The following is a 13,609-nucleotide window of genomic DNA, read 5'->3' as shown; positions in this document are numbered from 1 at the left end:
TTGTCAGAACCCAGGCAGGCTGCTGGCCAGGTGGGAGCCAGGAACGGGACCCATTGGCAGCTGGGGGAGGGGCTCGCTAGACACTGTCCAGGATGCCTTTCGTACCAAATACAGAGTGCTAGAAGCATTGGGCCTTGGCACAGGCATCCCGCTGAAGCCAAGCTGGAATGAGTCTCCGCAGGAGTTTGTGCTCCTGGCCGCAGGGGCGGGAAGGAGGCCGCAGAGCATGCGAGGGAGCCTTTGCTCAAAGGTTGTGCGGGGAGGGGGAGCTTGGAGCAGCAGTGGGGAGAGCTGACGGGGCTGCATACACAAGAGACAATGCTCCTCACTACCGGCACGAGGCTAACACAGCCCAGGGCTTCAGTGTGCATAGGAGCTAGGCCCTGGTGCTAGGTGGGCAACCAAAGCTGCAGCCCCACGGATCCCTGAGTTTGCGGATGATGGCTCCGTCCCTCGCCCACTGAAGTTGGCATGCAGCTCGCTGCTGACCTCAGTGGCAGCGGGGCCTGGCCCTCTTTCTTCAGCACCATGTGCAAAACTGGATTCCCTGGTGGGCCACATGAAGCCATTCAATGGTTGGGGTCGCAAAAGGGGTTCTGCAAGGGACTGCTTGAAAGAGGCTTGGTTTGACTTGGCTGCCGCCTACCCAAAGACTTTCCTGACTGCACGCCACACCAGAATGGCCCCTTTGCCCATCCCCCTCTTTAGATACAAGTGCGCTTTGGGCATCTTCTGAGTAGCAGCAACAAACAACCCCTCTCAAGTGGGTGCAGAAATGCAGGCTGAGTTTGAGCACGGGCTCTCAGTGCGCTGGTGCCCCACCCTACAAAGGACCCCTGGGCAGAGGAGGCAGGCGCCCTCTGGAATGCCGGGGGGGGCTCTGTACGTCAGCTGCACGGGAGCAGGCAGCAGAAATGGATTGTGACTACGTCTGCAGGAGATCCTGAACTAGATCGACTGGGGTAGTGAGCGTGTCTATTCCCACCGCATGGGCGGAACAGTAGAGTCAGAACTTCAGCGACACCCAGAGCCCCCAGCCACCGCAGGCTCAGTCAGACTGGAAATGCGGCAGCGAGCAAGCGCTGTAGCATGGCGTGCACGGGGGAGGGGAAGAGACCATTCTGCTTGTGCTGGGGCCCGTGTAGCCGTGCACACGGGGGGAGGGGGCTATTGTACTAATGCAGTTGGGATGAAACGGCTTGTGCACGCTTTTGGCCACAAGGGGGACGAGAAGCGTGAGGCCAGGGGGCTTAGGGTGGAGTGGGGGCAGGAGCGACGACTGGGCTCAGATTCACTAGCAGCCCCAGGAGGTTCTCTGCTCAAAGGGGCCAAGCTCCTGGCCTGAGCCAAGGTGGTTCAGGTCCTGGACAAGACCCAGACAAGGAATGTGGCTCTTGGCCATTAGCACACCCCTGCTGCCTAGTGCTGGGATGGGAGGGGGCACTTCATCACTCCGCCGTGCCTCCCCTTCCTGTGCAAGAGGAGAGCTGCAAGGGGCTTGCTGCCGCAGGGTGTGTGGGGCTCATGGGGGGAGAAGAGGGGGCAGAGGAGCCCCGGCACACACACAGCAAGAGGCTAGTAGAGACCCAGCTCTGCCAGGGCCCTTTTGTCCCAGGCAAGCTCAGCAGCCACGCAGAGGCCAGTTCTGTCTCCCTTTCTGGAAGTGATGGAAGCAAGAACCCACAACCCGCATTCTTGCCTCCGCTCCAACAGTGGGACCAGGTGTGGAGGCAGCTCAGACCCTGCATCTTCCCCCCTTCAGCACCTTGGATCCTTGTAAAGGTCCTTTGACACAAGTCTCACCCTTCAAATATGCTGTAATGCACCCAGCCTGTTCTAATTCCAGTGTGAAAACCTCTCCTGCCACCTTTCCATTCGCAAGTGAAATCCACTGCACAACACCCATGCACTGAGTCCAGAGCTCCCCGCTGGAGCTGTCTGACACCCAGACTCTGGCACTAAGCCAGAGTGAAATCCCAGGTGCACAGAGATGGGGGGAGCCCCCCAGCAAAGCTCTTACTCTGACAGAGCAACTGGAGCTTGCATTTGGATTCAGAAGTGAATCAAATGTTGGGTATTAAACCCACGGTAACCTGCTGCACACGGCCCGCGGTCATCTCCTCCCTCCTAGCAGCTCGGGGGCCCAGCCCACACTAGAGCCACAGCTGGGCAAAGCGCCCGTTTTGACAGGCAAGATGACAGTTCAACCAAGCAGAAGCTCTCAGGAAAGGCCTAGCGAGACCCAAGTTGAAGATGGGCTGCTTGTTAATAGTTAGCCCAGTAGCCCACCCTGTTCACCTCCAGACAGTCTGGGCTGGTGGTTCCTATCCTTGCCTGGTAAGCAGATTCTCCTGCTGCGCCTGCCCCGGAACAGGAAATGGATTGTTTCCAATAGAGGAAATGAGTTCCAATTAAATAAAACTGCATACAAATAAATCTGAACTTTGAAGGAGGTGACAGCTCAGATTCTGGAGCGGATTCTGAATTCCACAACGGACACTACGTCTGGGCCACTCAAAGCCCTGGTACTGGTGTTTTGTGGCTCCAGCCCGTGTCTGGTACCCCTCACGTGTTCCATATTTTACAGACTGTATTGCTGAAAAGTGGCAAATTACAAAGTATTTCTAAAATGCCATGAAGTAGACCACATTTCCTGCTCCATGGCCCCATCATAGGGGCCAGTGGGCTCTCAGGGGGGAACTGTCATACCGGCCCAGCAGAAAACACAAACCGAAGGCACCACGACCTGCCAGGAAGCTCCAGCCAATTGTTCTAGCCCAGGTACCTCTAACAGCAGCTTGAAATCCAGTCCTGCAGTCTATATGCCAAGCCTACTGCCCATAGACTTCTACTCCATAGGTACGTTGCCTGACCAGGGACGAGGAAAAAAAATCAGGCCTTTCCTCACACCGAGCAACTTCTCCAACACTGAGATCATCATTGTGTTCTCGTTATGTCATGACTCCCGTCCCTGGAAACATTCAGGAAGTCAAATCCATTAGCAAGTGAGAGAAAGGGTGGAAAGTCGCGGAAGAAAGGCACATACTGAATGGACATGCCAACCCCTTTAAAGAACACCGTGCAGAGCAAAGCTGACCAGGGAGCTGGAGGCGAGGCTTGATTTCTCCCCCGAAGAGTTACAAGGGTTTTTCACTTTAGAAAAAAAAAAAAAGAAAAAACTTAAGAACCCAACATCTTATTAAAATGCAGAAAAACATTTTTCTATGAAAAAGGGCATCTTGCCACAAGAAGTTCAGTTTTGGAAGAAGCCATTTTCCATTAAAAAGTGTCAAACATTTTCTGTTGTAACTCTGGTGAAATGTGAATGGTGCTGGCAAAGAAGTCAGGTGCAGCTCACGCTGGAAATCTCCTTCCCCACTACATACAGGTCTCTGTGTACCCAACTCTGTCTGACAGCAGCAACTGGAGTTATAAATCTGACCAATTATTGTCATGTGTGACTATGTATTTGCAATATGTTGTATAATTTATGGAACAGAGCTGGGGATGGACACAGAGCCACGCACGGCCCGTGGATCTCTTCCCAGGAAAACCTGGTTTTCCACTGACCGGTCAGACTAGCATTGCTATCTTGGAACTGCACACTCGGAAGCATTGAAACACTTCATGACTCTGCTCCAACTTTGCTAGAAGTTGAATGTCATCGTGAGTTACGTCTCAGGGATGCCACAGCTTATGTAAATGGCTTCCCAGCAACCAATGGGACACACAGACTCCCATACCATGTTTGGCCTCAGGTGGAATGCAGGACCCTCACCAACAGTAAGACTCACCAGGGAGCAAAGGGTCATCTAGGGCTAGAATTCCTGCCTTCTAGCCCTGCCCTTCCCACTCAGTACAGTGGCCTGCTGGAACAGCCTGGAAAAAACCCAGTTACTTACAGACCAAGACACAAGTGACAATGTTCCTTTGGAGGCTGTAAATGTACCAGAAGGCAGACCTTGCCTAGGGCACCATTCACAGCAATATCACGAATAGGGTTAGAAGAGTCCTAGCCAGCAGAGCGGCCTAGCTACCAAAGCAGAGCGAAGGAATGCGAAGTGAAGGCAGCAGTGATGGGTGCATGGATGTCTGTGCCCTAGAGAGGAGTGCCTGGGAGGAAGCTTCAGGACAGCCGAAGAATTCACTGCAGGCATTTCTCCAGCTCATGCCCTGCAGCTCTCCTGACCCTTCACTCCACTGGAACAGGAAGGTTCTATGCCCCCTTCTCTTCAGACACGTGGACGTGGTGGGGGCTCACAGCAGGGAAAGGCCAACACGGCTCTCGTGCCACAGGCCGTTTCTCAAGTCGCTAGGTCGTAAGCATTGGCACCAGGCTTACAGCTGAGAGGAGTCTGAGCCAGATACTTTGGATTCTAAGCTGTAGCGGAACTTCAAGGACAAGGAACGTTCAGAGACAGGAGTCTGGCTTTGACAGGTGTCACTATGCACCATGAACCGTGCCCCAGAGCCGAGCCTCCCCCTGCCCCCTCGGCTGAAGACGTCCAGACCCGTGGATTTGGTTACGGCCCATCTCTAGTTTAGAGAAGGGGTCTCCTGCCTCAGAACACCCACGTCAACGTCAGGCTTGCGTCCGGGCTGCCCAGCCGCCGTGCCCACGTGTAGCTCTCGCCCCCCAACACTGGAGGCGAGCGAGGGTGCTGAGGGAAGGGAAGGCTAGTTACATGCGTTATCCACCCCACTCTGCTCTAACACCCATCTCTCCCTTCCCCCCAGCCCAAAGTGAAAGCCTCAGCTAAGCACCGTTTTCAGGCTCAAGCCATGACATGATCCTTTTACAGTATCAGCACGAGGAGGGAGGTTGGGGTTGTCAATGGTTTACGGTTCAGCATTCCTTAACGTGAATTCAGTGCTGGTGAAAGGTACCAGATTGGCAGCTCCAGAGACAGGAGGCCCCTGTTCATCTACCGGGCAGGGCAGACGGGCAAGCTTCCTACCCACTGCCCTACTCAAGTACCTCTCCTAACATCCAGAGGGAAGGAGGAAGGCCAGGATTAGTGGCCCAGCCAGCTCTGGGTCTCAATGCTCAGCCTGCAACAGGAGTGTCACCCACGGCGGAGGGTTACCACCCATGGATGGACTGAAACCAACTCAATACAGACCAACTGTGTCATCCGCCAGTCACCAAGAGGGATGCTCTGCAAGCAGAGCGTTACACTCCCTCCAGGGATCCAGTCCCGCTGCCCCTCAGCCTGGGATGGAGGTTCCACCTGCGCCATGCTCTCAGCCACATCCACCTTGACATACCGGTTACAACAGTCATGTACCAAAGCAGGAGGAGGGGCCCAGTTCTGTCCACATCACCCCTTTTCCATGCCAGCATGATTCATCTAGCCAGGTCCTGCTTCTATGAGCAGAGAGCCCCTGGAAACAGGAGTTGGGCTCACTTATTGCCCTGGCTACCTAGAAATCGTCAGGAGCTTTCTCTGTTCCGCTGGGGGGTGCGCCCGTGGTCAGTGCACTGCAGTGGCTCTTCTCCCTTTGCAGGGACCAATCTAGAGCCCAACAGCACCAGAAATGGAGGAAAAGCCTATGGGAGGTACCACTGAGGACCGCTGCAGACAGAAAGTGGGTGAAAGCGACATGGGTTCTGTGGTCTGGCCCCCAAAGATTCTAGTGCTTGGACAGGTCCCCATTTGAAACCCACCAGAGAAACAGCGCCTAAGGCATCGTGATGTCAGAGCCCCGAGCCAGCTCCCCTGCTGAAAGCCTCCCGCTGATCACTAATGCCCGTGTCAGCATCCGAGTCCCTCCGCCCTGGTCCCTTGCCAAAGTGTGCAAAACCTGGCGCGCAGGCCTGGCCCACGCCCTGCGCGAGGCTGGCGGATTTAGTCTCTGCTTTGTGCCCGGAGAGGTGAGCAGTGCAGGAGCCAAAGGAGACAGTCCCCTCCCCAGGAAGGTCATACTGGCTTATCCAGCGCCTTGGGGAACGGCGCGCCGCTGGCGGAGGAGATCTTCCTGCAGACGGTGTTGGTGTGGCTCTGGCAGCGGCAGCCGGGGCGCTTCAGCCTGTCGTAGCCCCGCTGGCACAGTTTGAGGCAGCCCAGGGTGGGGAAGTAGCAGCAGAGGCAGGGCATGAAGAGCGAGAGGATGCTCATGGCAGCCCAGCGGGCGCAGCAGGACCCGGGGCCGCAGGAACAGGGGTCATCGGCACAGGTGTCCTCGTCATCGGTGGAGCAGTGGTAGAAGAGGCCCTTGACGCAGCACAAGCAAGTCCCGTACTCCAGCAGGCTCTCGGGGGAGCAGAGGCAGCGCTGGTCGCAGAGCCAGCAGGACGGCAGGCTGCGGGCAGCCGTGCACTGGGCGCACTTGCAACGCCCACACTCCTCGCAGATGAAGAGGTGTCCGGGGTGGAGAGTGGCCTTCTCCACCGCCCCCTTGAGCGGCTCCTCCGGCTTCAGGTCGCCAGCCCTGGGCTGCATGCAGACGAGGGAGTGCCCCGAGTGCGAGGGTGTGACGCCGCCCAGGAGCCGCTGGTCCGAGGCCGCGGTGCTGTGGGACAGGGAGCTGGCTGTGCTGGAATGGCTGAGGTGCTGTGGCAGGGCCGACATCTGGTGGTGCTGGCTGTGGCTGCGGTGCAGGTCCTGGAAGGCGGAAGACACCAGGCAGTCCTGAGCCCACTCTTGCTTGTGGGCCTGCTGGGAGAGGGAAGGGCTGGACCGGGCTTGCTTGAAGGAGACAGCGGGTCTCTCCACATAGTCATTGCTGGCTCGGATGGAGTGGATCTGGCCAATGGAGAGGACTTGGGGGAAGTCCTCAGCAGGGGGATCCATTGTCCCGTGGCTGGGGAGTTCAGCCACGCTGGAGAACGCCAGGGGCTTGCGGCATCAGGGCACGTCAGAAAGCCCTAGAGAAGAGGGACAGAGTGGGAGACAAGACACCTGCATTACACCTGCAAGCACAGCACTCGCACAAGCCAGGGCACAATGGGTGCTGGAGAGCCTGGACAGGCTCCCGCAGGGGCATGCACACCAGGGAACGAGGGGAACGGTCCCATTGGGCATGGCAGGGAGGACAGTCTGGATAGTAAGGAACACTTCAATGTCAGACTCACCCAAGGCAAGTGGCGGATGAAGCAAAGAGCAACACTTTGGTCTTTGCCAGTGGTGCTGAAACAATTTTGAGGAGGGGGTGCTGAGCTGTGCCCCCCCCCCACACACACACCCCTCATCATCCCAGGCTGGGGCTGCAAATGTGGGCATCAGTGGAGCCCCAGGCTCAGGACCTGCAGCAGAGCCATGGGACCCCAGGCAGCAATGGAGCCTCTGGAGGGGTGGGACCTTGGGGCCAGCAATGGAGCCCACAGGGCTGGCAGCTGTGACCCTCAGAAGCAGCAGGGCTGGTGGCCAGGACCCCGGCAGGGGACACAAAAGCACCCCCCACTTCCAACACCTCTGATCTTTGCTAGTGCCTCCAAGCCCTGGAGCTCCAAGCGCTTGGGGGGGGGGGGGGGGTCAGTCCCCTAACTCCAATGTCCCTGCTTTAGAGAAGTGGCAACTGATTGGATAAGTCACTTCACGCCTCTGCCTAAGCCACACAGAAAGCCTAGGACAGAGCTGGCAACAGAGGGCAGATCTGTCCTGGGGTTTCCATCCCACCACCACCCCTTGACTTACACAAAATGCTGAACACGTCCTTTAAGGATCAGGCATGGGATGGACAAGGTAAGTTAGTCTCCAGCTCAGATGCTTTGGATTCAGATTTGTGTTTCCTGGTGATTTTTGCTGGGGTCTCTGGAACATCCCCATTCGTACCCATGACATGTACCAGATCATGCCTACCTCCTTCATAAGCACTCAAACCATTTCCCCTCCCTCCCCCCAAACCGTGACAAGCAGATCCGCTCCAGGCAATCAGGGTTTGCCAGAGGAGATGCTACCTCCAGCCAGGCTGCCAGAGTTGTGCGCTCAGGAAGTGGTACTTCCTGATTTTCTTTGCAGCACAGGGAACACTCTGCCTTTATTCCGCCATGGCTCCCACCATGCTTTTCAGGGAAGCTTCAAAGTGAAGCCAACATTCTGGGAAAGACGGAACATCTGTGCCAGCTGACTCAGCTTTGGGGATAAATGCTCTCTGGACCTGGGTAGGACATGGAGGAGCAGCAATAATCTGAGCAAGACACCGGGACCACAGAACAGAGGCAGTCCTCAGGGAAGAGGAAGACAAATGTGTACAAGATTTATGTACCTATGCATTTCAGTTAGACTCGGGGCAGGGAGAAGCAAAGCTAGATAGTTCCCATAGTGCAAAGCGGGGTACAGGGAGTGACCCAACACCACCCCCAGAGGTTTCATGTCTACCCCGAAAACCCCAGCCAGGATTACAGAGCATTTTAAGTCATCATCTTGTACTGTACTTTACTGGGGGTCCCTAGATCAACAGCATGTATTTCCCATTGGCAGCTGGGCTGCTCTGCAGTATTTTCTGGCATTCTTAGGCAAACCTGTCCTCATCTTGCAAGTACTACAGGCAACAGATGCTGTATGGAGGTTTCACAGCCCACAGCTCTGCAGAAGGAAGCTATTTAAATACTGACCCTCTTCACCAGCTTTGGACACGTTTAGTAAGCCAGTCTGAGGGTGGCAGAGAAGGCACTGGGAACTACTACCCACGCAGCGCCCGAGCGAGGAGAGCAGATGGTTCTGTCAAGGTCAGTAGAGCTAGGGAAGACAAGAGCAAAGGGAACTTACTTGGGTCCTGTTCTAGGCCCCCCGAAGGAAGAAAGGCAACCAATCGGATTTCATTGCATCTTATTGTGCTGCTAAGATCTCCAGTCTACTTATGGAGGAAAAGGGGTAGGACCAGCTTCTTAAAGAGACTTAAGATCGGCCAGGATGCCTTTGCCAAACAGCAGCTTTTCCGTATTGCTCAGCTGGACAAGCGGTCTCAAATGCATAGGATGCCTTCTCTAGCCACAGGCCCACGGGGAGGGAAGGGAGGCGGCCTGTTCTGGCCAGTGCGCCAGACGAGACAGCACTGGCAGTAGATGTGGGGCTCCCCACAGGTGGTCTCTAGTCAGAGGGGCAGCCAGGAAGAAGAGCAAAAGAAATGAGCTGAGGGTTGGGGAAGGGCAATAAGATCCAGCGAGTGACAGGACAAAGCACACGTCACCCTGCCCACTCTGCAATGCACAGGCTGAACGAGCTGCTGCCCCGAATAGGGAATTGACTCCATGGGCTCAGAGTTCTTAGGTGGGATTGGCAGGTAAGCTAGTGAGGCACAGGGGTGCCGAGCCACTGGGTTAGCCAATCCAAGAGGGTTGCTGAGCAACTCCCAACCCTGGAGATGGGAGCAAACAGCTGACCCTAAAGAACCCAGGGTAGTCCCGGCTAGGGAAGACACGTAGGCTCACAGACTGCGCTGCTAGCATGCAGGCAGGACAGCTAGAGCCCTGAGAGCCAGACTTAGAACGAGCCAGCCAGTTGCACAGGTAGAACCACACAGAGCAAACCTGGAGCGCAGGAGCCCGGAGGACAGCCTGTATTGGGGGGGGGGGGGGGGGAAAACTTTGTCCAGGGCATGTGAGCAAGACTAAGTCCAGGGCTGTGCACCACACTCTGGATCCCAAGAGGCACTGGAAGGTAGGATCCGTGTCCCATAGGGCACAGCAGCAGGAGTTCGCTGGAGAGGAGTGCCTAGGCTTTGGAATAAGAGCCAGCGGGTGGGATGGGAGGGCAAAAGCAGCAGTTTTCAGGACACTAGGATACACACCATGAAGGCTGCTAGAACCCAAAGGAAATGGGAGAGCGCCGGGATGGCAGGACCAGGATAAGGGACATGGGAGCCAATGAGGCCTGCAAGGCCAGGACACAAGGATCCTATGGACAGGACTTTGCACCCAGATCTACCAGTAAGATGGAGGATCTTGCTGGGCACTGACATCTGGCAGACAGGATCCAGGACACCCACTTACTGGACAAGGGACTACAGTTCACTGCCAGACCTGCTAGCTCACTGGGACTCAGCAGAGCGGCTCAGGGCCTGTTAGAATCTAGCACTCAGCAGCGATAATGCAAAGCTGGCAGGTGCAGAGCCCAGAGGATGTGAATCCAGGTGTGTGTGTGGGGGGGGGGGGGAGCCTCAGCTCAGTAGAGAGGAGAATGGACAAGGTGGGCACTAGGACCTAGCAGAGCACCCGGTGCCCACAGGATAAAAGAGGATTGAATGACAATAAGTTGTTTGCCATTCCGGATGTGATGAATCCAATCCGGCCAGCAGGATGGCCCGAAATAGACACTGCAAGCAAAGGGAAGGGAACAGTCCTGGATGAATAGGCAGGGAACTGGCAGCCGCTCAGAGCGGGAAAGCCTACTTGGGCCTGTTTCAGCCCGTTCGCCAGGCAGCAGCTGGGAACCTGACCCGGGCGGGATGCTCCAGACTTTCACCCAGGTCTCTGCCCCGCCACATCTGGGCCACCTCAGATCAGCCTGGTCGAGATCCCGGCCAGAGCCCGGGCTGGGCTCAAAGCAGAACTCGGTTGCCGCGAGTGGCGCGACCCTGATGAACCCAGCTGGGGAGGTGGCTGACCCGGGGCCTTCAGACACCACTGTGGCTGCTTTCCTCTGGATCCAGGGGTCCTGGAACAGCTGAGAGCCGCAAACCACTCAGCGCTCCGCGACGGAGCCCACGTCAAGCCTCTCCCTCCCAAGCGCCAGGCCTAGAGACGCCAGCGCTAACGGCCGCTTCTGGCCTGCCGGGGCTGGAGACCTGCGGCTCCCAGCGCTCAGAGGCAGGCACTCAGCCCAGCCAGGGTTTGGCCCATGGTTTAAGTGTCAAGCCCACTGCCCTCCTCGCTGTGGGGGAGGGGCATTGCCAGCTGGACTCTCTCAGGCCTGGTCCCAACCCCAAGGTGAATGAGGGGAAATGCACATGCCGGTACCGGTGTGAGCTCTGTCCGGAACACCCCTCCCCACACAACCCTTTTATGCGGACATGTCTACCCCCAGGCTCAGTCTTTGGGGTGCCTGCCTGTAGCCCAGCTCTCGCTGCTAGAGAGCCTGTCTCCCCGAGCTCCGGAGCTTGTATGGGATCCAGCATCACATCGACAAGCCACCCCTCCCCTCGCAAGTGCGGGTTAACTGGCGATTTGCTTTAGCCTGACCCCAGCAAACTTTTCCGGCCCCTTTGGGCCCCGGGTCTCCCCTGGAAGCCCTCCCGCCCCCCAGCTCGAGCTGGGGCGACGCCCGTTGTTCTTGGGGGGGCTGGCTTTGAAGGACGCTCCCAGCCCCACTTGCTTGCCCGGAGACCGCAGCCCTACGAAGCCAGCGCCTCCCCCTCCCCCAGCCTGGTGCCCGACGCGGCTCCCGGGCGTTTCACTGGCGCCCGCCGGCCTCAGCTCCCGGCCCATCACCCACTGGCGGGGCCCTAGTGGGGAGCCCAGGCCGGCTGCCCTGCCGCCCGCAGTGTTACTGTGACGAGGCACAGACCCTCTGCCCGCCGCTCGCCCCTGGCCAGGCTGCGCGTCCAGCCCCGGGAGCCGGGCAGGGGTCGCCCCGGGCTGGGCGCTCATGGGCCGAAGGGGAGGCTCGTGAAGGCGAGTGATTTGCAGGCGCCAGGAACACACCGAGCGGCCAAGAACGGGCGCCCCGGGGAGCGGGGCGAGTCCCGGGCAGGCGAGGGGCGCCCCGGGGAGCCAGGCTCCCTGCCCTCGGCCATGCCTCCGGGGGCTCGCCTGGGAGCGACCCGCCTCGGGCACCGCGGCGGGACTGACACGCGCCGCGCCTCGCCGGGTGCCGGCAGCTCCCGCGCTGCGCTGGGCGGGCGAGGCGAGCCCGGGAACCGCAGCCCGCGAGGATGCTCCAGGCTTCTGCCTCTGCTCCCCACCGACGCCCCGGCCGCGCGGCGCTGCCCGGCACCCCAGGGCTCCGCAGGCTTTGCGCGGCTCTGCGCGCACTCGGGGCAGCCCCCTGGCCCCCGCGAGGCGCTTACCTGGCCGGGGCAGGTCCATGCTGCTAACGGCCCCTTCCCAGCCGCGCTCCCGGGCCGCACTTGGCTGGAGAAAGTGTGAATGAGCGTCCGGCGCGTGCTCGCTCCTGAGCCGGGTCCGCTGGGCAGGTGGGACTGGCGCGGCCGATTTGTGAATGCGGCTCCGCCGCGCGGCTCTTGTGAATGGGGAGAAGGGCGGGGCGGGGCGGGGCGGGGTTTGCTGAGCCTCGGTCCGGTCCAGTCCGGCTCGGCTCGGCTCGGCTCGCCTCGGCGCGGCGCGCTGGCCTCGGACTCTCCCTCGCTCCCTCTGTCGTTCGCCTTCCCGGAGCTGGAGCTCTTAATGCCTTGGCTAAGTGGCGTCATCCCGTGAAATTGAATCGGCCCATTAGAACTCCCCACAGGCTCCGTGTATCCGCTCCGGGTAATGACTGCAAGAGAATTAAAAACCAGAGCGAGGAGCAAACCCGCCGTATTAAGGAGGCTCCGTTTCAATGTTTCCGTCTGGCGAGCGCTCTCCACACCCCTCAAAAATGCAACAACTGCCCCTGGCAGCCACTCTGGCCCAGGCGACCTGCCGCTCAACTCCTGGGGGCTGAGCTCTGCTGCTGCCCCGGGGCTCACCGGCCCCTTCTGCCATTTTCTATCTTCCCTGCTTCTCTCTCCTGGCTCACCTGGGACTCCTGGACTCTAGGCTCAGTCTGACCCCCTGCCCACCCACCTCTGAGCCAGGCCCCGACCTCTGACTGAGTGACTGGCCTCCTCAAACCATGGTTAAGAGACCCCCTCACCCAGCAGCTGCACTAGCTTAAACCTGCAGGTGACCCATGCCCCACACTGCAGAGAATGGTGGGGGAACCTTGGCCAGTCTGACCTGGTGGAAAATTCCTTCCTGACCCAAATCTGACCCTGAGCATGTGGGTCAGGCCCCCCAGCCAAGGTGCTGGAGAGCGTTCTCTGCAGTAGCTCAGGGCCACTCACCTGCAACTGGCGGATTAGTAAGGAAAGCAGGGCAGGGAAAGGGACCAGCTGGGAGCCTGTGCAGGGGTGTGGCCATTACCCTAGAGACCCAAGAGCAGGTCCTTAGATGGCTGCTGTGAACAGACATAACCCAATGGAGCCGTACCAGCTTAGGCCAACAAGGGGCTGGCCTGTATGTCCAGAGTCACCCGCACAGCGACCACCTGGCCCAGATTGCTTTGCTAAGCAAATTCACCCCGCACCACTAGCACGGCCCCCAGGGCTTCTGCCCAGAGAGGAGAGGCTTCAGATTCTACCACGGCTCCCAGAGGCCCAGCAAGTGGAGGCTGCACAAGAGGGGCGCTGAACCAGGGCCAGTTCTACCAGCATGCCCCAGCACTCCTGGAGCTGCATTATGTCCCTCCAGTCCTAGCGGCCTTGCACCAGTGAGACCCTCTCCCTCCGGAACATACCCCACAAGCATCATTCAACACCCCCACCCCTCTGTACGCGCCTCAGGCGAAAGTGGGCGAAGTGCCCAAACCCTTTGGACTTTCAATGGGACTTGGGCATTTAACTTCCCAAGGTGCCTTTGAAAGCCACAGCTAAAACCAGCTCCCCCTGCGGGATTCTGGGTGTTCCAGCTTCTGTTGTGTGGCTCAAAGTGTCCCTAACCCAGCAGATGCTGTGCTCAGCAAGAGAGCCA

General features: G+C 58.5%; 1 protein-coding gene across 1 annotated transcript; it reads right to left on the bottom strand.

Annotated features, from left to right (window-relative positions):
- Positions 1-248: 248 nt before the first annotated feature.
- Positions 249-12,380, bottom strand: SPRY3 (sprouty RTK signaling antagonist 3). The gene is made up of 2 exons (XM_075941230.2): positions 11,950-12,380; positions 249-6,868 (listed from the first exon to the last, which is right to left on the bottom strand). Exon 2 carries the CDS (start codon positions 6,792-6,794, stop codon positions 5,922-5,924), a length of 873 nt encoding a protein of 290 aa, XP_075797345.1. The 5' UTR covers positions 6,795-6,868; positions 11,950-12,380; the 3' UTR covers positions 249-5,921.
- Between the last annotated feature and the right edge of the window lie 1,229 nt (positions 12,381-13,609).

This window comes from Pelodiscus sinensis, chromosome 13 (genome assembly GCF_052426305.1).
Source record: "Pelodiscus sinensis isolate ZL-2025 chromosome 13, ASM5242630v1, whole genome shotgun sequence".
Classification (NCBI taxonomy): domain Eukaryota; kingdom Metazoa; phylum Chordata; order Testudines; family Trionychidae; genus Pelodiscus; species Pelodiscus sinensis.
The sequence above is the reverse complement of the archived record's forward strand: the minus strand, read 5'-3'. Positions and strand labels throughout refer to the sequence as shown.

Bases quoted from the DNA above. Each gene is read 5' to 3' on its own strand.
- SPRY3 (XM_075941230.2), bottom strand. From the start codon at position 6,794: ATGGATCCCCCTGCTGAGGACTTCCCCCAAGTCCTCTCCATTGGCCAG.